This window comes from Peromyscus maniculatus, chromosome 20 (genome assembly GCF_049852395.1).
Source record: "Peromyscus maniculatus bairdii isolate BWxNUB_F1_BW_parent chromosome 20, HU_Pman_BW_mat_3.1, whole genome shotgun sequence".
In the NCBI taxonomy this organism is placed as follows: domain Eukaryota; kingdom Metazoa; phylum Chordata; class Mammalia; order Rodentia; family Cricetidae; genus Peromyscus; species Peromyscus maniculatus.
In genome coordinates this window covers 44,757,730-44,783,813 of record NC_134871.1, presented here as the reverse complement: position 1 = coordinate 44,783,813, position 26,084 = coordinate 44,757,730, and the positions used below count along the sequence as shown (strand labels likewise).

Sequence of the window (26,084 nt, the reverse complement as noted above, 5' to 3'; positions counted from 1 at the left end):
CTCCACCCTTGACTCTAGCCCCCAGGTGTGTCTGAAGGCTGCTGTGGATGTACTAAGCGTACCCCAGGTGGCTCATCAAGGCTACCAGGCCACTAAGTTGTGTCCATTCGTGTGAGGCTGCTCATGAGTTCCTTCCATACATGTTGCCCACATTGCATTTGGCATATTTGCTGGATTACATCTGACTAGGAGCAGGCAGCAAGTTGCCCATCATGAGAGCATTAGCCCAGACAGTTCTTGAGGCAGAGTTAGACTGTGGTGTTCCCGCTGTGGGCTCTTCTGTATGGAACCAGCAGTCCTCTTGAGAAACACCGTCATACAGAAGGCTGTACAGCATCCCCTGAGCAGTGGCTCTGGGTGGTCAGTGAAGAGAGTTGCTGAGGTCCCATTCACTTGCATTCTGGTCCCTCTTAACAGGGTCTGAAGTTTCTCCACTATTGGCCTTTGGTCAGCCTGGCATCAGAGAGGATGTGCTGAAGTGTTAGATCCTGGCCCTAGGGCTTTCAGGGGAAGCGCTCATGGCCCCGTAGCACCCCCTCTGCCAGCACTGTTCCCCCTAGTTCCTGTCCGACTCGGATCTCCAAAAGGGCCCAGAGCATCCCTGCCAGCTCTTCACCTTCATTCCACCACTGTCGCGGGACTCACCACTAAAGAGACACAAGTAGTCTTGCTGCCTAGTGACAGCCGGACTTCAAGTGGCCCTGCCTCAGCCACAGGAGTCAAGCCTCACACTTGCGGAGCCCTTTTAGGAGCCATCTTTAATAATGAATGTGGGGCTCTGGCACCACCAACTGGCCGTGAAAGCCGTGGTGGCTAGTGGGACAAGTGTAAAGGCGTAGGTGCCCACCTCCAGGAAGCCCTTCGACAGAACTCGCCTGTCTTCCTCTGTAACGTCAGGATTCCGTTTTAACAACTTGGTTGGCTGTGCGTAATGGTGGGCATCTACACTCTCTGCACTTGGAAGGCCGAGGCAGGAAGCTTGGGGGTTTGAGGCCAGCTTGGCTGCATGGCAAGGCCCTGTCTCAAAACCAAAATGAAACAAAAGAACCAACCAAGGGCTGGGGCTGGGGCTGGGGAGGTGGCTCAGTGGTTAAGAGCACCGTCTGCTCTTCTGGAGGCTTAGGTTCTAGTTCCAGCATCCACATGGCAGCTTACCACCATCTATAACTCCAGTCCCAGGGTATCCAGTGTCTTCTCCTGGCCTCCACAGGCACTGCATCCATGTGGTTCACAGACATACATGCAGGTAAAACACCCACATACATTAAAAAGTAAATAAAAGTTAAAAATACCCCCCCCTCTCTCTCTCTTACACACACACACCCCTCAGCTACCTTTCTTCACATGTCTCTCTCTCACACATATGTGCATGCACACACACACACACACACACAAACACACACACACACACTCGCACAAACACCTCAGTTACTCTTCTTCACAGGTCCGTGTGTGTGTCTCTCTCTCTTTCTCTTTTACACACAGGCTCGCGCGCGCGCACGCACACACACACACACACACACACACACACACACACACCCCTCAGCTACCTTTCTTGGCGGGTCTGTTCTTTCCTGCCATACTAAACTTGAACCACTCTTCTGGTCTGGAATTTTGCAGGTTATTTTTTTCTTGTTGTTGCTGTTGTTACCGGTTCTGGTGGCGTATGTCTGTGGGATATGCTGGAGAGGTGAAGGCAGTCGGGTTGTGAGTTTAAGGACAGCCTGGACTACATGTTTGGGACTGGAGAGATGCTCAGAGGTTAGGATCATCTGGGGTTCTTGCACAGGACCTGAGTTCAACTCCTGGTACCTACATCAGGCAGCTTGTAGCCACCTGTCACCCAATTTCAGGGAATCTGATGGCCTCTTCTGGTCCCTGAGGGCACCTGCACACACAGTGTATATATAGATAAGCAGGTACACATAAACACACATAAATAAAAATAAATAAAATTTGTTTAAAGATTAGGTGACTTTCATTATGTTTATTTATTCGCGTGGGGTGGGCGTGGGGGAGGGGCATTCAGAGGTCAGAAGATAACTGTGGGAGCCAGCTCTCTCTCCCTTCATCATGTGGGTCCCAGGGATGGACCTCCAGTTGTCAGGCTTGGCAGCAAGCACCTTTATCCACTGAGCTATTTTGTTGGCTTGAGTAGTTAATTTTTTCTATCGTTTGGAGAAGATGGGCTGTCTGTGTAGATATATAATAAGCAGATGTTTATTTCATATTGTAAAAGCCACTCTCCTTGTGTCCCCCCCCCCCCCCCGTCCCCGCCCCCCTCACCGAGAAAGGGTTTCTCTGTGTAACTGGTGCCTGTCCTGGATCTTGCTGTGTAGACCAGGCTGGCTTCTAACTCACAGACATCTGCCTTCCTCTGCCTCCCGAGTGCTGGGATTAAAGGCATGTGCCACCACCGCCGGGCCTCACTCTACTTGTTTTATACCATTTGTATAAATTTGGTGGCATTAACTCTGAACTAAGCTAAAATGTGACTCAGAAAGAAAATGGCCCTAGGATGGTAATAAAGCAACTCTCATTATAGTGTGGACCTGGGAACTCCCAAAGCCACCTGAGATGGGGTGTAGAAAGACCCAGCTCTGTTCCGATCGGCCCCTCCTTCCATGGCACACCCTGACACACAGGGATCATTTCTCCTCTAATTGCCCTTAATTATGTAGGAGGTCCTGACGTGATGGGCCATGCCCGACAAAGGCAGCTTTGTTTGCTGTACCCCTGGACAGGCCAGGGTAAGGACTCACTGGTGTCTGCCCACCAGTGTGTCCCGCCAGGAGCTGCAGTGGGCAGGTTGCAAGGATTTCTCTCTCATTTTTAGTCTCTCTCCAAGAGCACCACAGGGGAGAGAGGGTAGCAACCAGCTAGTAACTTTTGTCTTTCTATGTGAGTTAGTGTGTCCACGTGATGGTTATACATATTTGTACTCATGTGTGTGAAGGTGCATGAGAGAGTGTGTGTACACTCATGCATTTTATTTCTTTTTCCCCCTTTACTTTTTTTTTCTGAGACAAACTTTCTCTATATAACAGTCCTGGAACTCTCTCTGTAGACCAGGCTGGCCTCGAACTCACAGAGATCCGCCTGCTTCTGCCTCCCAAGTGCTGGGAGTAAAGATGTGCACCACCACCGCCTGGCAAATTGTATTTCTTGATATGAGATGTGGTCATGATGGCTCAAAGGACTGAGCTCACTACTAGGGGATGTGACTCAGTGGTAGGCCACTCAACTAGTGTGAGGTCCTAGATCCAATCCCCATAGTGGGGACCAAAAAGGACTGAAGTCAGTCCATTTCCCGAAGTCGAGTACGGCTTTGATGTCACCTGTCACCAGTGAGGTGTATGCTAGGACCCACTGCTGCTGGCTTTTGGCTGGAAATAGAAACTCAGACATTGAGACCGGTGAGTGATGTTGGGGGACTTTTCTGGGTAGAATTGTTTGAATTTCTGCATCCTAATACTGTCTCCTCTGTGTAGCTCTTGATGAACTTTGATTCCCAGGACACTCGCCCTGCTCTGGCTCATGGGCATGAGACAGGCTGCTTTCACTCTCAAAAATACAAGAACAGCTACAGACAAACCAGCTTTTAAGATGATGTATAAAAAGTAGCAGATGACCAAGACAGAAGCATGAGAAAATTATGAATGAAAAGGGGAATGAGAAGTGAGTGAATGATATGCTGGCCATAGATAAGGATAGACAAGTCCCTGGGGCCACGTTGGTGAACGAGTTTATGAAACAAAACTAAGAGGGAGGTGAGTTTGGTACACATATCTGTAATCTTAGCATTTGGGAGGCTGAGGCAGGAGGATCACCATGAGTTTGAGGCCAGCCTGGGCCATATAGGGAATGCCAGGCCAGTGTAGTGAAACCTTATCTAGAAAAGCAAAGAGTAAAGGAAAGAGGCGGGGAGATGGCCCAGTGGCTAGGGCATCTGCTGCCAAACCTGATGACCTGAGTTTAGTCCTTGGATCCACACAGTGGAAGGAGAGAACTGACTCCATGAAGTCGTCCTCTTACCTCCCCATGTGAGCCATGCACATGGCTCACAACCATCATAATGAGATCTGGTGCCCTCTTCTGGCCTGTAGGCGTATGTGCAGGCAGAACACTGTATACCTACATAATAAATATAAATCTAAAAAAAATAATTTTAAAAGTTAAGAAAAACGCTGTCATCTACATTAAAAACAAACAAGGAAGCTAACATTGGCTTATAAAAATACTTCTTTCAAATGAGGACTAATGTGGTAACTAACACTTTCCTGTGACCCAGGCACTTGGGAGATAGAGGCAGGAAGGTCCAGCGTCGGCTGCATCACAAGTTGAAGGCCAGCTTGGACTACATGAGATCCTGTCTCAAAAACACAAGCAAGCAAGCAAACCAACAAATAATAAACAAGGATTAGCAAGACCTTCCCTTAAGTAGTCACAGACATCTGAAAAATCCATATGAGAAGTTCTTTTAACACCAGGCAGGACCCCTGAAAAGACACGGACTCCATTTCATTCCGAAGTATAGTAATACGGTATCACCAAAGAAGAACACAAAAGCAGGGCCGGTAAGATGGCTGAGCAAGCCAAAGGAGCTTGCTGCCAGGCTTGACGACCTGCGTTCCATCCCTGAGACCCACAAGGTGGAAGGAGAGAACCGACTCCCACAGCTGTGTCTGAGCATCACATACATGCTGTGACACGTACGTGCACACATAAATACATAATTAAAAACTTAAAGAGACCAGAACAGCAAAGAGCTAAAATTTGGAAAGGGAGAAATTAAAAAGCCGCCACCATTTGTGGGGTGTAGCGGGGGTTGGTAAATTGCACCCGTAGCAAACATCTGGCCACTTCCTTCTTCTAGTGATGGGCAGGGTACTCTGGTGTCTTCAGAGCAAGATTGCTAACTCCTGAGTTACAGGCTCCTTTGCATTGAAAAGACAGGACCCTGCGGGAGCTCGCCCACCACCAACATTGCTCTGTGCGGCTGGGGCTGGGCAAACACTGTTGCTTGAGAATATTAATTGGGAAGTTCCAGAAGTGAGTAATTCAGACTTTCAGAATGTGAGCCGTTCTGAGGAGTGTGGTGGGATCTGGCACATTAGCTCTGTCCTGAGCAGGCTTGGAATGACCTTCATGTCTAGTTCATGAAGTTTCCATGATTCTTAGCTTGGCTGCTGTAGGACCACAAACCTGGCTCAGTGACCCTGCTCAGTTTTTAATGGCCCGAAGCGAGGTCGCATCAGTATATGACATTTGGATCTGACAAAGAGAAGCTGGAAATGCATCTGTCAGGGAAAAGGGGAGTCTCTTCACTTAATAAGGAAAAATCTTATGTTGACTTTAGTCAACTCTGCTGATCAATATGTTATTTTGAAAGTAGAAAAGAGGCTGGGTAGTGGTGTCGCACGCCTTTGATCCCAGTACTCAGGAGGCAGAAGTAGGTGGATCTCCATGAGTTCAAGGTCAGCCTGGTCTACAAAGAGAGTTCCAGGACAGTCAGAGCTACACACAGAAACCCCGTTTCAAAAAACAAAACAAACAAAAAAAATTTACCATAGCTAATTAAAAGGCATCTTAAAGAGATAACGTTCCCAGCTGTCTCCAGAATTTTTGCCCAAGGGTAGGGGGAATTAGGTAATATATACCATCCACCTTCTAAGGTCTCCATTACAAACCAAAGTTTGAGTCTACCCAAGTTTCCCTGCGGAGCCAATGAGTGTCCTGGGCTTTCTTACAGGGCATGGGTGAGGATCAGAGAATCACTACAGAGTCTGCACCCATTGCAACTGATGGCTTCCCTTCGCTTTCTGTGAGGGAACACCGACAGGCAACAAGCCCCGGGAGGTGATCTGCAAGCCGACAGTGCAGACCGCCTGGAGACAGTGGTCACTTGGCTCAGAGGAGAGTCTTGGACAACAGCAGCATTTTCCTTCCTCTGCTTACTGGCCCACTATGATGGGATGGAGGAAATGTTTGTAAATCATGTATCCGATAAGAGGTTGGTACTGAGACTATGTAAAGAGCAGCCTCCACTCAACAATAAAGAAACAATCAAAACTAAAGAGGATTCAAATAAACTTCTCTTCAGAGGCTATGCAGGGGCAGCCAAATGAGCCGGATAAGCAAGGAGAAGACACCAACATCGCTTGTGGTTGATGTGATGGTTCATCCCCATTGTCAGCTTGGCTGGATCTAGAATCACCTGGAAGGCACACCTCCAGCTGTGTCTGAGAGAGCTCCCCTGAATGTGGCAGATACCATCGGACTAGAGACCCTGTGGGATAATAGGGGGAAGCTAGCAGAGTGTCTTCCCTTTTCTCTGCTTCCTGAACCGCCACAGAGGGAACTATCACACACCTTCCCCCACCATGACAGCTGAGCCCCTGACACTGAGTAACACAGGCCTTTCCTCTCTTGCACTTCTTCTGTTGGGTATTTTGGCTCCCAGGGACGCAGAAGGTCGTATAATTGGGAAGTGTGGATTGCAAATTAACACCCATTAAAACAGCCTCTGTGAATACTGAAGGTGTAGGTGAGGAGGCGAAGAAATTGGAAGTTTTAGGCACTGTTGGTGGGAAAGGAAAATGTGGCGGCTCCTGTAGGGAAAAAATTAAAAACAGTTCCTATATCTCTCCAATCTGCTTCTATGCCCCAAAAGAATTAAAAGCAAGGCTGGGCCGCTGCCCATGGAGACAGGCAGCATACACCTGTGGATAGCGGCCACGACAACCAAAAGGTGGAGGTAAGTCAGGTGTCTGTCCCTGGAGGAATGTATATACAGGATGCGGTGCTTACGCTGTGGTTGGTGTAACTCGTCCCTCAAAGGTCTGAGTGCTGGGAGCTTGGTTTGTGATGCCAGCAGGACCTAGAAGAGGTGGGGCCTTGTAGGAAGGCTGGGTTTTTCAGAAGACCGCTTCTTCCTCACCTCTCCTGAATCCCATCTGCCGGTGTTGAGCCATCTTGCTCCCGAACCTGAAGAGCTGTAAGCTGAATGAACCTCTTTTCTTCTCAGAGCACCAGCCTCAGGTGTTCTGTCAGAGCAACACAGAACGGGTCAAGACAAAATACCAATGGGACGCTATTCCGTCACAAGAAGGAAGGCAATAGGACCCACGGAATGGGACGGACCCAGAGGACATTATGATGAGGCACAAAAAGACAGTCCTGTGTGATTCCAGTCACAGGGAGGCCTTAGAGGAGTCACATTCACAGACTGTGGTTGCCAACGGCTGGCCGTGGCTTTGGTTTGGAAGGGTGGGAGAGCCCTGGAGGTAGTTAGGAGTACTGTGCTTGCACAGCAGTGCCAGTGAGTTCGTGCCACTGAACTAGACACTTGAAAGTGGCTCAGGTGGCATGTCTGCTAAAATTAAGAAAAGACACTGTGAGGGACATGGAGCTAGTTACAAACTGGGAAGACGCTGTAGATGACCAGCATCATCAAGGACGGTAGGGTTTCAAGCCAAGACAGCGCAAAGCCACTGCATGTCTGTCTACTCAGTGACTCTGGGCAGTGTTGGAGGAATCCAGATCCCCAGTCAGCCCCTCCTGTATGCTGCACGCTGACGTCGGACCTGGTGAGTCATTGCCGAGGAAGGGCCTCTTAGTATAAAGGTGAGCATCGACACAGGGCATGCACACTGCTTTGGGGGCCCCTCTAGCCTCAGTGAAAGTGGGGCGCATGCAGTTAGGACTGACATCTCTGGTGCTATGGATTCAACTTAGGCACCTGGATCTTGGGCCTGCCTGGGGGTTCAGGAAGGGGAGGAGCTTGGCTTCTTCGGAGCCTGCCCAGAACATGGCAAGCTCACATAGGCAAGTTTATACGGTCTGGCCTGGGTGAGGGGAGTGACATTTCTCCCCATAAGACAGTGGGCTCTTCTGCACAACAGAAAAGGACTGATCCCCACCCACAACCACCTGAAGGGACTACCTGAGTTATCTATGGCCTCTCACATACCCTGCAGACGCTTGTCAGGACTACTGCCGACTTACTGTGTGAGGAGATGGCTCAGCACCCTCAGACCGTACAAGGAGGAGACTCTGTGCCCTCAGAGCATGTGTGAAGGTGGCACCAACAAGGAATAATTTCTTCAGGGTTGAAGCAGCAAGGGTGACCTGACGGGGCAGTGCACGGTGTAGTTGAATTTTTCTCTGGTCCTGCCTGGCCCTGAGGTCCAGATGAATCTCTCCCACCTGCAGTCCCAAAGCGGCTTATAAAAATAATTACTCAGAGGTTTATATTAATTACAAACTGTATGGCCTATGGCCCAAGCTCCTTGCTAGCTAGCTCTTATAACTTAGCCCGCTTCTATTAATCTAGGTCTTGCCATGTGGCTTCGTGGCTTCGTGACTCACTGGTGCTTTCACATCTTGCTTCTCCTGGTGGCGGCTCATGGTGTCTCTCCCGACTCCCCCTTCTTGGTCTAGTCCTCAGTCTGAATGTACTGCCTAACCTCTTCTTGCCCTGCCATAGGCCAATGCAGCTTTATTGATTATTCAATGGGAACCACACCTATTCACAGCACACAGAAAGACCTCCCACAGCAGCAGGGTCTCAGGGGAGAAAGGTTTCTCTCAGTGAGGTCAGCCGTGCCCTCTTGGAGTCTTATTGAGAATGCCAAGCCGTTCCCTCATGTCCGCCACAGGGCTCTGGCACCCCAACCTTCCCAGGCCTCAGTGCCCGGCCCATCTCTGACTTGTTTGTTCCCATGGGAGCCAACAGAAACCTCTGCCTGAGTTTGTTTACAGGGCCCTCCTGGCAAATCAGGAAGCATGACAGGGCAAGAAGGACGGAAGGGCACTTGAGCCTGTGGGCAGCAGAATTGTGAAACTACAGGATGTTTGTCCTGACCCAAACAAGCTCTGAGTTGTGGGGGGGGCAGCCATTAGCTCCCCTGAGGACTGCAGGATGCTTCGGGTCCCTCACATGTGTCCCCATTTCACAAACTGGGGGATGGGTGCTGGGGCTTTAGTAGAGACCCCTGCCGGAGATTAACCCTTGCTTTTCCATTGCACTCAGACAGCCTCAGCTTTCTCCACAAGTGATGACATTGGGGAGGGCAAGCCAGAGAGGGGACAGGAAGGAGCCTGGCCCCAGGGGCTGCTCAGCTCCTGGCCATGCAGCTGTTCTCCGCAGGCATCCAGAGCAGGCTGCTCTGTCCACGGAGTGGTGCATTCTATCTTTTCTCTGTACAGGGGTCAGTCTATTTCAGAACCAGTCCGGGTTTGATTTCTGTCCTCCATGATAGCCACGCCAAAGGGCAGCTCTCACCTCAAAGGAGGTAAGACAGTGTATTCTGAAACCAAATGTGTGTGACCATGGCCCCAGAGCACAGCTTCTAGTTACCCTAAATACCATGTTCAACATGGTAACAGTTTTAGGGAGGTTTTTTTTGTTTTTTTTTTTAAATAATAGCCAAGCAATAAAATCATAAATCAAGACTCTTTAGATACATTGGTAGACACATTAAGCAGGTAAAGTCAAAGCAAAGCTGGGAAAATCTCAGGTTTGGGCCTCAGCCAGGATCTGATGACATGTTTAGTCCCTTGGTTGATCTGTTTGTACATTCCAAAGAATTTTCCTAATAGTCATAAAAATGCTAGGTTGAATACAGAGGTCAATAATAAATGGCTACCGAAGGGCCCAAAAAGCCCAAGAAAATTTGTAATTAGGCCCTGGACCTGCAACGTTCAAACCTCTCTGCCATCACTAAAGTTCTTACCAGCCTGTGGTCGAGCAGGTGTGCTGTATTTCCAGGAATTTTTGTCCACCGTGAGACAAGGGCCTTACTTGGCTGGTGGTAGAAGGAAAGGTCGGAGCTGCGGAAGAATCCCAGCACCGTTGCAAGCCCCAGGAAGTCTTCCACATGAAAGGGGGCTGAGGCTCTGTAGGAACACCAGCAGCCGTGGGCAGACAGGAGCTCGGCGTGTCCAACTCTCCAGAGCTGAGTCCATCTGAGGACTTTGCTGCTGCAGGTCCTGGGCACAGCAGGATGGACCGAAGGAAGCTGGCCCTCACCAGCTTTCACACCCAGGAATCCTAATGCCCAGTGAGAGCAGCCTCCTCGCTGGAGAAAGGAGAAAACCGGTACCCAGAAAAAGCCAGGCAAAGCAAGGTGGTGGGGGTCACAGCAGAAGATGCCTGCAGGAACCACGTGGCTCCTGTCCTCCAAACTTCCTTCAGAACTGCAGGAAAACAGGGCCCCTGGCAGCAGCAGGACAGAGAGCCCTCAGTCAAGACGGCTACCGCTATCATTGTCCACGGCACCCACCAGCACCCTCAAAGCGCCCACAAGGGTCAGGGGCAGAGGGCTCGGCATGATTTGTGTTGGGGATGTCTACGTGACCATCGGCACACCATTGGACTAGACAGGCACTTTTCAAAGTGGCCTCTTACCAAGACTAGCCACCAGGTCTGCAGAAATGTCCCAGGCAGTGCCACAGGCTGTGGAGAACTCAGGAGGAGGGGAACGTCCTACCGTCCTACCGGCCCTGGTTTAATGGACTGGAGGCGCAGCCTAGCCTGACGAGCTGGGCTTGGAGTCTGTGGTAATGGGAAGCCAGCTCTGCCTCTTGAAAGTATCACAGAGCAAGAGAAGAGTGACAGCCGGGTAGGTTCTTGCCACCTGGACTCTTCCCAGAGAACCAAGACCACTAATACTAACTAATTCTCTCCCCACCTGAGCCCACTGGGCTGCTGAGGGCTTCCTGGTGAAACCCTCCCCTCTGGGATGACCCATCCCGTAAAGCCTGTCACCGCTGCCCTGACACCTCTGTCCCAAGGATGGTTCTTGTAAGCTACAGTCTAAATAATTGGGGTCTGCTGATTGTGGTACAGGACTGTAATCCCAGCACTCGGGAGGCTGAGGCAGGAGAATCCCAATTTCAAGACTGTCTTGGGCTATAGAGTGTAGTGGGTAACTGTTCCACCTATGACCTTGAGGTACCAGCTCCTAGGGCGTGGCCTCAGGGCTAGCTTAAGACCTGAGGAGCACGTAGGCCTCTCTGTATTCTCTCCCTCGTGGGCTTGGATGGTGTGGACTGACTCAGGCAGCAGAAGCAGCCATCAGCTTTCCAGGACACTGCGACAGATTTGCCCTATCCTGTTTAGTGAGTTGTTCTCCTCAATTTATATCCTAATAAACTCCCTAATACTCCTTAAGCAGACTCCCACGGATTTATTGCTATAATAAAGCGAGACCTTGTTGAAAAAACAAAAAAGAAGTAAGAAAATAACCAGGCTTCAAATAGAGAGGTCGGAGAAAGTCCACTGTGGGTCCACAGCTGGGTTCATGACGGAGAGGCTACCCAAGCTGGTGGTACCCTTGTAGCTAAAACCAACCAACCAACCAACCAACCAACCAACCAACCAACCAGCCAACAACAACAATAACAAAAATAATCAGGATACTAGGAAGTAGCTTGGGGAGCCTTTAGCTCAAAAGCCAGCCTACCCCTCCAGGGTTGCCTGGGCCAGGCACCCTGGCAGTTCACTAATGCTGGTGATGATGGCTCTTAGGTGTTCTATGCTCTGAAGATGGGGCTGCAGGCCATGGGTGTTAGTGTGGCAGACTCTGGCACTGCAGGCCGTTGTCTGGGGAGAGGAGGCTGCAGTCTGAGGATACCATCTGGCTCACGGCTCTCCCATGGACTCCCCACCCTGAGCCCTGAGCATCTTGGACCTGAAGCTGACTCTGCTGCCCCTGTGGGCTAAGGCTACATGCTCACCCCCGCCCCCCGATCAGACCATGCAACCAAATGTATCTGAATAGTGAACATCTGCCAAGATGGTCTTTAAAGGAACTCTTCCTCCACGGAATGGCTTTGCCTCACATTACAAAGATATCAACCCCGAAACCCAACATGCCTTCACTTTGCCCTGTACACTAGAGCTGACCACCAGGCCCTTTTATGATGTGTGTGGTGAGGCCATATCTCCAACCTCCTGCTCTCCTCCCATGAACCCCAACCCCAGCCCCTACCTCATGCCATTTGCATGTGTTCTGTTGGGTCAATGTACCATAGAACCACCCCTTTCCCAACCTGGCTGAGCCCTGGTAGAGGACAAAGATGCCAGGAGGCTTCCTTAAACTGCACCCTGTGGGGCCTGGCAGGAGGAACAGCTGAGTCACACAGTACCTGGAAACAGCGCTGGGTCCTCCTTCCCATAACACACCCCATCGTAGCTCCATCCTGAGCGGTGGTTCCTAATTCTACCTGGGATGTGAGTGGCTGAGGTCAGCAGTGTACCCCACCCGCCCTGAAGGGGTGGGGCCGAGTATTGAGGACCTTGAGGACAGTTTATCTTATCAAGTTCATGTTTAGCAGAACAAACTGGTCAGGTGGGCCCCTCAGGCTCTCACTGTGCAGGTAACTGAATGACCCTGGCACTCAGGTGTGTGAGAAGCAAGTTCGGCTGTGCCTCTCAGTTCATTGCTTTCGTTCAAAGTGTTCAGATCTTATCTCCCTTCACAGTGTCCTGATCTCCTCCTCTATGACCCTTTTATCACCTCCCAGCTTTAAGCTGGAAATTAATAATGAAAAAGGCAGCTACAGTCTTGCACACAGATTCAAGCCATACAACATTTCCCATGAGAACCGTAAAGTAGTTTGAAGGGATGAGTGAGAAAAAACGGCTTCTTTCTGGAAGGCTAGGGGTTGGGAGCAATGCTTATTGGGAAGAATATAAGTTAATATTCAGTTGAGGGGTTCACTTTCCATTTTGAAATAATTTTAGATTTATTTTTTTTTAAGTTGCAAGAAAAAAAAAAAGCTGGGCGTGGTGGCACACACGTTTAATCCTGGCACTTGGGAGACAGAGGCAGGTAGATCTCTGCGAGTTCCAGGCCAGCCTGGTCTACAGAGAGAGTTCCAGGCCAGCCAGAACTAGAGAAACCCTGTCTTAAAAACTAGCCTCCCCCACCCCCAAAAAAAAATTGCAAAGAAAGAAAGCTGGGTGCCGAATCCCACACCCATAACTCCAGCATGTGGGTGGAGGCAGGAGGATCAGAAATTCAAGACCAGCCTTGGTTACATGAGACCCTATCTCTAAAAACAAAACAAACAAAAGTTGAAAAAAAAATCAGTATAAGAATTATTCTGGGGCCGGGCAGTGGTGGCGCACGCCTTTAATCCCAGCACTCGGGAGGCAGAGGCAGGCGGATCTCTGTGAGTTCGAGGCCAGCCTGGTCTCCAAAGTGAGTTCCAGGAAAGGCGCAAAGCTACACAGAGAAACCCTGTCTTGAAAAAACCAAAAAAAAAAAAAAAAAAAAAGAAAAAAAAAAGAATTATTCTGTACTCTTTATGCTCAAACACTAATTTTTCACATATCTATGGTGTAATGATCAAAATCACACATTTGGCACCAACCTAGTTCTTACTTGGCTTCTCCCACATTCCCTGACATTCCCTCCCTCGTCCTGCCCTAGGTCTCACCTCACTAGCTTGTCCAGGCCATGTCTCTTGAGTCCAGAGCAGAACCTCACACAAATTCTCCTCTCTGGGTCTGCTCTCTGAATGCCACTCCATATTCCTACCACTGCTCTGTCCAGGGCCACCATGGCCACGACCACGTCCCCATATCACACCTTCTCGTCTCTCCAAAAGAACCGTAGCTTGTGATTATGATATGTGCAATATAATATATGAGCTTCTTTAGATTTAATCTGTTTGGGGTTTATTGATTCTGGAGCACACTTTACGCCTTTCTCTGAGATGGGAAATTTCCTTCTTGCCTGCCTGCCTTTCTTTCTGGTTTGGGGATCTTTCTCAGAGTCTCACAGGCTGGACAAGCCCCTTCACCACCGAGGTAACCCCCGACCCGTGTCATTTCTTCCCATGTTTCTCCCCACTGCATTACGTCTCCACTGCCTCTGGGATACCTGCCACACACACACACAGACTTTCTGGTGCTGGCCTGCTCATGTCTTCCCTGTCTCTCCTGCCTGAGTTCGGCTGTCACCTTCAACCTCATCTTGGGTCCCCTTTCTCTTTACTTTGGCAATGATGTCTTTCTATTGCACGCCTCCATCAGCTGCTCTTCGAGGTCCTCCTTTCTTGCTGAGCAGATCTCGTCCTTTCCCGCCGACACCCAAACTGCTTGCCCTTACCATGCATATTTACATCAGAGCTGCTATGCTGTCCCAGTAACCCGTTTTCCATGTCATCTCAGCATTGGCACCTGTATGAGAATACTTTTTTGTTGCTGTGAAAAAACACTGTGAGCAAAAGCAACTGACGGGTTTATTTGAGCTGACGATTCCAGAGGGGGAGTCTAGAATGCCAGTGGAGGCATGGCAGCAGGCAGCAGGAGCAGGAAGCTGAGTGGTCACATATTCAACAGCAAACACAGAGCAGAGAGAAAGGGGAGGGCGAGAATTGGAAGTGGACGAGGCTATGAACTGTAAAAGCCCACCCCCAGTGACGTACTGACTCCCCCAAGGTTACACCCCTTAAATGTTCCATCTCAAACATCACCACTCAGCTGGGAACACTAAGTGTTCAATACCTGGGCTTGTGGGGGACATTGCTCACTCACACCACCTCAACCTCTGTTGAGCATCCTCATCCCTGACACTGAGGTTTCCATGATCTTCAGTATAAGAAGCGATGGCGGTGCTCTGGTGTGAAGCTGCACTCTCTTTGACTCTGATGGAGCAGGTTGACCAGCCCTTTGCCTCAGCAGCTGCTGCAGATGCAGATCCATGTGCTATGGATGGAGAATGGCTCTGGGCAGCTCAATTTTCCAAGTGTTTGGATTCACTGCTAGCCTGAGCTGGGGATGGGATTGCTTCCCAGAAACCTACTCCTGAGTGCTTTGGGCATTTTACTATTATCTGAAATCTCTCCTTTTGGCAGTCTCCATACATTGCAAAAGGAAACTTTTTTATGAGGTGTGTGTGTGAGAGTTATAATACTTCTTTTCCTTTCCTTTTCTTCCTCAAAGAAGCCCATGGCCTGCATTAGAAATCCTCCCTTGTCTGTCTCCACGAGGAACATCAGGGCTTTATTTCCATGGCCAGGGTCAAGATGTCGGGTAGGAGCAGACTGCTGGGTCCTGAGCAAAGGGCATGGTGTCCCTTCCACCGTGCAAGTCCTGGAATGGATGGAGGTGGGATAGCCACTTGAGGGGGAAGACAAGAGGCGCTACACGGGTGGAGGGGGTGTCACAGGGCAATGGTCCTCACAATAGGGTGCCGAAGAGGCCCAGACCCATTGGCAGCAGGATCCTCCCTGGCAGCGCCCTGGACACCTGGGTATCTGGTGCTCTGTTGCAGAGATGCTCTGAACAGCATCGTCTGATGATTTTGGCCTGAATTCCTTCGGTAAGTGTCCACTCAAACTGGCTGTTGGAGTTGGGACATTGGACAGCACAGCACTTGCTGATCTGGATTCTTCTCCTTGATTCTGCAGAAGAAAAGAGATGGCATGTGGTCCTAGAACCCTGAGGCTAGGCGGGAGACGTGGGGGAGCAGCTTCCCGTGTGGATGGCTGGAAATGGCCCTCCTGGGCCACCTTCTGTTGTCCCTTTCTCAGGCACTGTCCACAGAGTGATGGGAGGTCTGCTACCCAGAGTCACCCCCAACCTGGGATGTAGCAAAGAGCTGGGGCTTCTCTGCAGCAGCCCCAGCTGGACCAGGAGGCAGAGCAAAGGGTGCAAAGTGGAAAAGAACTGGTCACCAGAGAGTCGGTTGCTTGGTGGCACAGAACTTGGGATGACCAAGGACGCTCTAGCAGATGGCCCTTACAGTCTTCTCCAGTGAGTACATCAGATCTTCTGAGAACAGGTAGCACCCAAAAGGAGGTCCTCAGAGCCCAGTCCCAGCACAAGAGGCCCAGTTGTTACCTTTAGACTCAAAAGCCACTGAACAAAATCTGGGGGTGGGACCCCAGGGTGAAGGATTCAAGACTGAAAGGAAAAGTTGGAGAAAGGCGTAAAGTAGTTCATCAGCTTCCAAATCTTCACTACACAAATCCCTTCACTGTATTTTGAAAAGGACTGTCGGGGCAGGGTTGCCACTGAAGAGAAGAGGGGCCTGGCCCTGGGGAACCTGCCGACCTCCTTGGGGGAAAATCCCACTTGGGAAAAGGTGGCTTTAACCTGACTTAACTGTGAAGGAGGGAACACATTAGTAAGAGCGGCCCCAGGCAGCTTGCAGTGCCCGAGGATATTACTACAAAGGACAGCTTATCAGGCCGCTCTGCCTGAGGCTCACACTGTACCATTCCTTCAGGGCTTGTCCTGGGCCTGCTCAAGCCGTTGTTCTCAGGAAGCTAGGAAACAGGAGATGCCTACACTTTATGAATTACTCTGCAGCCAGGCTCAGGACTTTTCCCTCAAGAGAGGAGGCAGCTCTGAGGCATCTGCAGGGTCTTGGGGAGCTAAGCCAGGCTGAAGCGACTACTGCCACCATGGATGTGCTCCAAAGAGATCTGACTGACCACTTCTGGTTTCTGGACATTTTCCTATTTTCACCTTTCCACGGAGATGGGAAAAGTATCTTGTTGGCTTTTGTCCCATCATCCTCTCTAAGGTTGATCTTAACTAAGGTTCCACTGCTTTCACAACCCCATGATACCCCAAGGTGAGTGCGTGGCCCTCCCAAACCTGTCGTAGCTGACTGGCCATGCCACACTTGTTCATTTGGGAATTCAATGTCACAGGAGAGCCTTTTTCCTGGGGTGAGTTTCAGGAGTGACAGATATGGCAATTGGGAGAGCAAAAGGCACAGCCAGAATTCAGATCACACCTTCCCCTGTAGTCCAGCACTTAGAGGACTCATTGGGCCTGAGGGTGTAGGGCTGGGGCGCAATGTTGCCTCTGGCCCGGGAGCCTTCCAGGCCCGAGGAAGGACTCACTCGTGTAAAGGAGCACCTCGTTGCTGTGGCAGACTTTTTCATCCGGCCGGCACACCTTGGGCTGGCACCGGTTGAGTCGGTGGACCTTGAAACACTGGAAGCAGCTCAGGTTTCCGGCTGTGGTGAAAATGTGCGGCAGTGGGTGGGCAGCACAGGCCGGATCCCACCCCATCCCATGCCCCTCCAGCCCTGTCCATCCCTTACCTGGCGCCCTATTCGCCAAGCCTCGGGCGAGCTCCACAGACACCAGGGACGCCCAGAGCACCAGGAGCAGCCTGGTCATGACTCTGTGCTTCCTGGCACCACCACTGGCCGGCTCAGTCCTGCTGGGATCCCTTGCAACACCTTTGGTACCCTGCCCTTGACTGAGGCACCTGGGGAGGAGCTGGAGTCTACTTTCCCCCCACCATGGCTCCCAGGGGGGTGGCTGCTCCTTGCGCGGGAGGCACGGGGTGGGGGGTGGGGGGTGGGAGATGGGGGACAGCCAGCCTTGCAAGCAGGGAGAGTGCCCCTGTGACCCTCCTGGAGTCGTCACCCTGGTCCTGGTGCTTCCTTTTTCTTTCCCGAACACACCAGGCAGAGCAGAATCCCCTCCATCACTGTGAGCGACAGGTCTGATCCCAGAATCAGGGCCCAGGAGGAAAGCCCCCAGTTCCTGAGCCCCAGTAGAACATAGACAGATCTGGACTGGTCTGGGAAGGTGGAGGCAGAGGGGAGATTAGAGTCTTCAAATCCAGGGAGGGGGTGGGTGGGAGGCACACGTTTGGGGAGGCAGGTGATCGGGATAATCTGAAATGGTGGGCGGGGCAGAGAAGTGACATCAGAACCCTGAAGCGGCAGTGGTGAAGAAACAGACCTGGGGCCCTTATGGGGGGTGGGGGTGGGGCCGTGGGGAGGAGTCTGGTAAACAGACCCCAGGGGCACAGTCTTTTGTTCTTTTGCATTCCAAATGGTTTTCTCCTGAGTGAGGCTGGTCTGGGAGGCCAGAGGTGGGAGAGGATGGGAGGAAACTGGGAGGAAGCCTGGTCACCCCGGAAAACCAGTTTCCAAAGACTTCTGAAGCTGAAGGGCAGCAGGGGCCATCACCCGGCCTGGTGACTGGCTGGCTCCAAGGGTCCTGGGGCTGGCACCGCTTTGAGCAGGAGAGCCCAGGGGACCTGAACATCGCCTGCCTTTGGGGTTCCTCGGAGCACAGTACCTGCTCTGCTGCTTCCTAGACTCTCCTGCCAGTAGTTAAGTCTGTGATGTGACCCAGTCCTGTCTATGGGGTTTGTAAATGTGCTGTGTATTCACGAGGGGGTGCCATTCAAGACATTGCCCACTCCTGCTGTAGATAGAGGATGTCAAGCAGCCTTTCCTATCAGTTCAGGAGCTGGGGAATCCCGCTACCTCCAGCCTAAATTCAGTGGGCTTATCTTCCCATTGTCATAATCTTTTTTTTCTTCTCAGAGTAAAACTAAGCGAACTGTGTCCTCTGAGTTATTGAAGCCATATAGAATGTCACAGGGCTTCTAGCTGAGGAAGCAATCTGGAGCCTCCAAGTCAGTCGATGTGTGTGTGTGTGTGTGTGTGTGTGTGTGTGTGTGTGTGTGTGTGTGTGTGTCTGGTAGGGGTTTAGTTTCTCCTCTGGAGACACCAGGACACCTTCTGGGTCCTTGCCTTGGGACCAGCCACATTTGCAGTCCATGTGGACGCTATTAGATTCCTTTGCCACCAGGAAATGCTGCCTTAGTCTGGAGATCCAACCCAGTTTTCCCTATGCCTTTTCCCCAGGCCTGTCTCTCAAGACTGTCCCCTTAAAGGCCTACTGGGACCAGGGGCCATGTATCTTTCCTGTCAGCTCATTCTTTGCTCCCTGTCTCTTCCTTCCCTCACTCTTTCCTTTCTTCTTCTCTCTTTCTTTTCCCCATTTAACAAATGTGGTGCTTTGACCGAGAATGGCCCCATAAGATGATGTGTTTGGATGCTTGGTCCCCAGTTGGTGGAACTGTTTGGGAAGGATTGTGAAATGTGGTTTTTGTTGGGGGAGGTGTGTCACTGAGTGTGGGCTTTGAGGCTTCAAAAATCCACATCATTCCCAGTTTTAACTCTCTCTGCCTCATGCTGGTGGATCAAGTACAAGCTCTCAGTCACTGCTCCAGCTCCACACCTGTCGCCATGCTCCCTGCCATGACGGTCATGGCCTCTAACCCTCTGAATCTGTAATCCCGAAATAAACTCTTCTATACATTGCCTTGGTCAAGGTCTTACCACAGCAATAGGAAAATCACGAAGACAACAGATATTTATGCGACTGGCAAGATGGCTCAGCCGTTAATTCTGAGGGACAGAGCTTGGATTCCATCACAATGTAAGCTGGACATCTCACAGATACCTGTAACTTCAACTCTGAAGGGTTCAACACCCTCTGCCGGTTTCTTCACACAAAGGTGCTCACAGCTGCACATACGTGAATACACACACAACAAGTCTTTAAAGTAAATTCTTGTAACCTGTTTATTAAATCTTGGAATCCATGTGAGTCCCTAGATGGTGATGACCAATAGCAAGGAAGACTTGGTTCCTCATTCTTCAGTTGTGGTTCTCATGGGTGCCCACAACAACACAAAGGACTCATTTAGGGGACATACTGGGAGAGGTACCTGTGGGTAGTGCTGCTATCTCAAAAACACACATTCATGCCACATACTGAGAGGTACTTAGTTGAGTGAGCAACATTCCATATTCCCATCTAACCCAGTTCCCTCTTGGTTACAGGTCAGCTGAGATCTCCTCGGCAGTGGACTCAGGGACTCAGGGGATGAACAGGAGCAGGTGTGGAACTTGAACTTTTACTTTTTTCCTCAGGATTCCTGATTGAAAAAATGATGGAGGTCATCAAGTGCATCCCTACCCAAATCTTCTGGAAAACCAGGGCTTCCTGGGGACATAGGCATTCTTAATAAATTTGACACATTTCAGAGGGATAAGGCCTCAGTCTATACCCACAATGGACAGGGAAGGAAATTTCACTGAGCTGGTACTGTGCAGGCCCAGCTAGTGTGTGTGTGTGTGTGTGTGTGTGTGTGTGTGTGTGCGCTCATATGTGTGTGCCCAGTAGAAGCAGGGATGGCACATGGTGGGTGTTTCCTGAGGTGGCCCATGGTGCTGCAACTGTGTTCTTGCTATGGGATCCTAGGTGGAATGTAGATGTAATGGTCTTATTAAATAAGAAACACAGAGCCAAGTGCAGAGTGAAAAGTCCAAGAGGTCAGAGCAGCAGCCTTCTTACCACCCGCTGCGGCTGCTGTCCTTCCCCTCAGAAAGAGACCTACTTCCTGTGTGTCTGTCTTTTTATTGACTTTCTGTTCTGCCTTCTCATTGGTTGTAAACCCAACTACATGACCTCCTCGTCACTGCCTGTCTATACAGACCTCTAGTTCTTCTATGGTTTGTATTGAGATTAAAGGCATGTGTCTCCATGCTGGCTATGTCCTTGAACACAAGGACTCTCCTACCATATGATGCGATTAAAAGCGTGCGGCACCACCACTGGCTTCTGCTATGGCTTGCTATTAGCTCTGACCTCCCGGCAACTTTATTTATCAACATACACATAAAATCACATTTTAGCACAAATAAAATATCACCGTAGTGGAATTTTGAACATCAGTGAACACTGCCTTCCCCATGATGAGCTTCTACTTGCAACTCTGCATCCTTTCCACCTTGGCTGCTAGGGAACGCAGATCTGAACCATGTGCTTTGAGGGATGCATGTGTGGCTCCATGGTTGCCCTGCTCAGCTCTGCCCTCTTTAAACCTCACTTGCCTTCTTCCTCTGGGGCCTTCTGGGATCCTGTGAGAGTCTGGTTCTCACATTTTTAGGGTGACCTCTTTGTGCAGTATAAGCTGTGGTTCTTACAAGTGCAGTACCAGGAATCCAGTGTTCCAGTGTTCCAGAATTGTTTCAAGTCCATTCCCAATGTTACAGCTTTATGAATTGTTTCACATCCATTCTTCCATCCCTCCAGCCCCAACTCCCTCCAGGACTACATGTAGCATGTGGAACTTACTTCTGGTGCCCCAGTCTTCAGTCTTCAGCCAGGTCTTCTCACTGTAGTCTGCCAGGCACCTGTGATTCCCATTTTCCAGTATCCATACTCCCTCTTGGTCTCTATCAGATTATTCACAAAGAAAACAAGTGTTCTTCCTTTTCCCACCAAATTGGATCAATACAGGATCTGTCTCTGGGTGAAAGAAAACACTGTCAGAATTCAGCCAGCCCTGTTTACTTATGTTGTAAAGTGAAAATCAATATGTTATTATCCAACGTGAATCCTTATTTCAGATGAGGTAGCTGGGTATGGTTGTAAACAGACTTTTCCTGTCCCAACCATCTGACTCCAAATAACCAACTCAGAGGGTGCCTATAAATATAAATGATTATATTATCTTCAGCTGATAGCTCAGGCTTGTTACTAGCTAACTCTCACACTTAACCCATATTTCTATTTATGCTTTGCCATGTGGCTCATGGCTTGTTACCTCATTTTCTACATGTCCTACTTGTTTGGCGGCAGTCTGGATGGCTGGCGTCTCTCTGGACTCTACCCTTCTTCTTCTGAGTCCTCAGTTTGATTGTCCCACCTAACTCTATCCTGCCTTGCTATAGGCCAATCAGCTTTATTATTAACCAATGAGAGTAATACATATTCACAGCATAGAGAAGGATTATTCCCCAGCATAAGGTGGTGCATGCCTGTGATCCCAGCACTCAGGAGGCTGAGCAAGATGATCATAAGTGGGCCACACAGCAAGTTCGAGTCAGCCTGGGCTACATTATAAGATCTTGTCTTGGAAAAAAAAGTAGAAAAAAGAAGACATATAAAAAACATACACAAGGTGCCAGGCAGTGGTGGTGCATGTCTTTAATCCCATCATTTGGGAGGCAGAGGTAGGTGGATCTCTGAGTTCGAGGCCAGCCTGGTCTACAGAGCAAGTTCCAGGACAGGCTCCAAAGCTACATAGAGAAACCCTGTCTTGGAACCTCCCCCTCAAAAAAACCATACACAAGTCTGTAGCTGCGGCTCAGTGGTGGTATGCATAAGGGTGTAAGTTTAACCCCTAATACAGCTAGAGGGGTTACTTACAACAAAACAAGCACATGAAGAAAATTCAAAGTAGCTTGTTTTGGTTGTCAAATTTAGAAGCCCTAGTGTCTCAGAATCCACCTGCATTTCAACAGGACTATTAATGAGGCTTAATTAAGACAAAACAAAGCCATTAAAGCGTTCTTACCCATTTGGAACGACGTCCAATAAGAGGAGATCAGGGAACAGAGATGTGCAGCAGGGATAACCACCTGAAGACTGGGGGAGAAGATGCCACCTGCTGGCCAAGGAGAGAGGCCTCGGGAGGAACCAGCCCTGTCCACACTGATCTCAGGCTCTTGCCTTGAGCCTCCTGAAGCAGTCTTGCCCTGTACCTGGAAATGCGGAGCCATCAGGTAATAAGTAGTAAGAGCTAAGGAGGAATATCAGTCACAATGCAGGATAAGAAGTCAATGCACAAAACCGGGGGTGTTTTTATAGACTACCATTCAAAATCAAGATGAAGTGAAGGGAATAGTTCTTTTTACAATACCTAAAAGAAAACCAGACACCTAGGAATAGGTTTAAACAAAGTGGTACAACCCTAGAACATGATAAACCATGAAAGAAATGAAGGCAGGCCTAAAGAGATGGAAGGACACCCTAGGTTTAGCGACAGGAAGAGTTTTTGAGAATGGATGTTTATTTGTTAATTGTATACGCTTATGTAATATGCGTGTGTGTGTGTGTGTGTGTGTGTGTGTGTGTGTGTGTGTGTGTGACGTGGTGTGCATGTGTGCAGGTCAGAAGGCAACTTATGGGAGTTCTCCTTCTACTGTGTGGATTCCAGGGATCAATCAAACTCAGGTTGTCAGGTGGGGGGACGGGGAGACTGAAAGAGAGAAGGGAGGGAGAGAGGGAGGGAGGGAGGAGAGGGAGGAGAGGGAGCAGATGAAAAGGCAAGGCTAGGGCTCCTACTGAAATTCACACATTACTGGAAGAGTCACAAGATTTGGTGGTGCAAGCCTGTATCCCCAGCACTCAGAAGGCAGGGACAGGAGGATCAGAAGTTCAAGGTCATCCTCAAATGCATAGCAAGTCCCAGGCCAGCCTGGGCTACATGAGATCCTGTCTCAACAGAACAAGATAAAACAAAAACTAGTGTTACACTGGCAAACAGATGGACAGGGGAGAGCAGAGTCCAGAAGCACACACTTGTGTTCACACTCTAGTGATTTTTAATACGAGTGCCATGTCTGTCTGTGGCGAGGAAGACCAGGGTGTCCACGGGTGGTGCTGGGACAGCTGGATCACACTGGAATCAGGTGACCCATACCTCGCCCACCACGGGGGGTGGGTGGGGTGGGGGTGGGGGGTGGGGTTGAGCGGTGATCACCCCAAACGGATCCTCGGTGGTACCTCAGGAGCTAAACAGCTACTTCAGACACATTCTTCGGCTTTTAAGTAGGGAAGCTGGTCCTCTCCCTCAGCTTTTGTATTTGCTTGTTTCAGATAAAGCCCTTCAAAGAAAGCCACTCAGAACCAGCCCAAAGCACCTCTCCTCACTCAACTAAGACCTAAGCTTTGCTGGTTGTCATGTTTCTTTATGCCTCTGTCCACAGACCTGAGATCGAAGCAGGGCCCAGTCTACCCCTGAACAGGCACTCGGGCCTCACGTGAAGATGACCTTTTGAAAGTGTGAGTCCCCTGGACCTGGACTCGGTAGGCTCCTGTGTGGGAGCCCGTTCTGGGGTTCCTCGTGGCTTTACCCAGCAGGTCCAAATAGAGGATGATCAGGACCACGGGCCTGAGTGCAGGTGTCTGAGATGGCCTGCACTTGGCTGTGCTGGGGGAGGAGGTCTTTTGCTCCACCCCTTGGCGTCTCTATAAAAACCCTGGACCAGAGACAGTTGGGGCCCGTTGGAATAGGTTCCAGGCCCTCTCGAGGCTATCCTTTATTTTCTATCTGTTTATCTCCACAAGATTCTCCGCTATAAATCCTTCTATCTAATATTTCCTGCTGCTCGCACTCAAGAAAACTCTGGGAAGCTGTGGGGGTGGTGGGTAAACGCCCCACAGAATGGCGCCTGAACAGGGACTAAAGAAAAAAAGGGACTAAAGAAAAAAAGGGACTAAAGAAAAAAAGGGACTAAAGAAAAAAAGGGACTAAAGAAAAAAAGGGACTAAAGAAAAAAAGGGACTAAAGAAAAAAAGGGACTAAAGAAAAAAAGGGACTAAAGAAAAAAAGGGACTAAAGAAAAAAAGGGACTAAAGAAAAAAAGGGACTAAAGAAAAAAAGGGACTAAAGAAAAAAAGGGACTAAAGAGAAAAGGGACTAAAGAAAAAAGAAAAAGAGGGGACTAAAGACAAATGAACAGGGACTTAAGACAAAGTAATAGGGACTAAAGATAAAGGAAAATAATAGTTTTATTACAGAGTTTTTGGTGAAAGTGCTGAGTCAGCCCTGCCAGTGGAAAGGCATGCCGGTGTTATGGAATATATATATTTATATATATATATATATATATATTTGGTAAGGCAGGGGTTTTATCCTCGAGAGAAAAGGAAAGCGGACTGGAAGGATGTCCGATGCTGCAGCGAAATTCTCTTCTGTCAAAATTTTCTATCTTCTATCCCTTTCTCAAATTCTATCTGTGAAAAATAAGGTATAGGGTAGTAATATAGTTTAGGAAAAACTTAGAAGTGTAAGATTGTGTAGGAAAAAATAAGTAAGGCAACTAGACAGAAAAACTCAATTTTCTAACTTTGGGGGCTTTGAAAGCAAACTGGGGAAAAATCTTTCTTTGGGCTTTTCGGGTAGTAAAAAAGCTCTTCTTTGAGCTTATGGGGAAGAAAAAGTTTCCTATGGAAGCTTTTGACCTGGGGACAGCTGAAATGCTAAGTCCAAGCGGCAGGAGAAAGTAATTTCTCCCTGAGGCAAAAATGGGGGTGTAAGAAATCAAAGTTTAAAGTTGGGAAGTTTTGGGAAATGTTGGTCTTGCTCCTGGGGGGGGGGGAAAAAAACCTTTCTCAAACTATAAAGCTTTTCTTGAAAAATTTGGGGGAAAAAAATCTCTTAAAAGCCTTAATCTTTCTCTCTTAAGAAACTTAAAAACTAAAGCCTCTAACCTCTCTCAGAAAGAGGAGAGTAGAATCACCTGAAGATACTATTATGGGGACCACCTGTGATTAGCTCTAAGGGAAAACAACAAACTTAAGACAGCAAAACCTCTAAGTTCTCTTTCAAGCTTTAAAAATACTCCCTGCAATGCAGGAGGCAGGGACAAGTTCCTAAAAACCTCTTCTAAGCTCTGTCTCTTCAAGCTAGTAAAAGACAGTGGGTCAGAGTACCCTGAGGGAAATGCTTGGGGAGAGTAAGGGTGAAGAGTTATAGAGAGCCCCAAAGGGCAGGAAACTTTGCCTGAGAAAAGCAAAAAAGCCAAGCTTTTCAGTTACAGCCTAGCTGAGGCATCAAGTGCTTTGTTTCTGAGTGAGCATTTCAGAATGAAAAGGTGCTCCTAATCTTCCTAATGCAAAGATCCCCTGCAGCAATGCAAACTGTTAGCATTGTATCCTCCCTTCTGACCAAAAACCCAGAGGCAACTGGCCAGCTCTCTGAGTTGGAGTGCATTTTGGGGATACTAGGATTCCTGCAGTTGTAAACTTCCTGGAACACAGAGCTGAGGCAGGAAGGTGCAGGACTCAGGGGAAGATTGCTAATGAACAAAGCAAGCTAAAGCCTGTGAGAACAGCACAGTTGTCCACTTTCCTACAAGTCCCGGGTTGAAAGGTCCACAACTACAAAAAGAAATCTGAGAAAAAGCTTTCCTATTAGAGAAAGGACCTTTCTGGGAAAACAGTAAAGCTGAACTGTGTCTGAAGCAGTCGTGCTGCCGAGTCAGAACGCTGTCTGGGGAAAGAGCCCAGCCAGGGCAGAACAGAACTATCCAGGAGTAAAGCTTTCTTTTCTGTCAGAGAAAGCATCTCTTTGAGAAAAGCTTTGTTTCAACTGACTCCTGATGAAATGAGGGAGTGTAGCCCTAAGGGGTGATTGCCTTTGGCATAAGCTCTGTCCTTGAGCACCCAGACAAGAAAACACAACCCACTGGGGGACTGGGCCAGGTGAAGGCCTGATGAGGCA

At 49.3% G+C, this 26,084-nt stretch overlaps 1 protein-coding gene and 2 long non-coding RNA genes across 5 annotated transcripts; 1 reads left to right on the top strand and 2 right to left on the bottom strand.

Annotated features, from left to right (window-relative positions):
- Positions 1-1,972: 1,972 nt before the first annotated feature.
- On the bottom strand, positions 1,973-12,779 carry LOC143269766 (uncharacterized). 3 transcript variants are annotated; one of them, XR_013046450.1, is made up of 3 exons: positions 6,941-12,769; positions 5,751-5,965; positions 1,973-2,193 (listed from the first exon to the last, which is right to left on the bottom strand). It is a non-coding gene; the product is annotated as an uncharacterized LOC143269766 (long non-coding RNA). The 3 variants fall into 3 exon arrangements; XR_013046451.1 differs by having other exon boundaries at positions 5,751-7,046; positions 8,008-10,492; XR_013046449.1 differs by having other exon boundaries at positions 5,751-12,779.
- Positions 12,780-14,871: 2,092 nt separating this feature from the next.
- Ly6l (lymphocyte antigen 6 family member L) lies at positions 14,872-17,602 on the bottom strand. Its single transcript, XM_006989379.2, has 3 exons — positions 17,077-17,602; positions 16,873-16,989; positions 14,872-15,420 (listed from the first exon to the last, which is right to left on the bottom strand). Exons 1-3 carry the CDS (start codon positions 17,153-17,155, stop codon positions 15,197-15,199), a joined length of 420 nt encoding a protein of 139 aa, XP_006989441.1. The 5' UTR covers positions 17,156-17,602; the 3' UTR covers positions 14,872-15,196.
- A 164-nt stretch (positions 17,603-17,766) lies between these two features.
- On the top strand, positions 17,767-19,834 carry LOC143269765 (uncharacterized). Its single transcript, XR_013046448.1, has 2 exons — positions 17,767-19,222; positions 19,630-19,834. It is a non-coding gene; the product is annotated as an uncharacterized LOC143269765 (long non-coding RNA).
- The last annotated feature ends 6,250 nt before the right edge of the window (positions 19,835-26,084 follow it).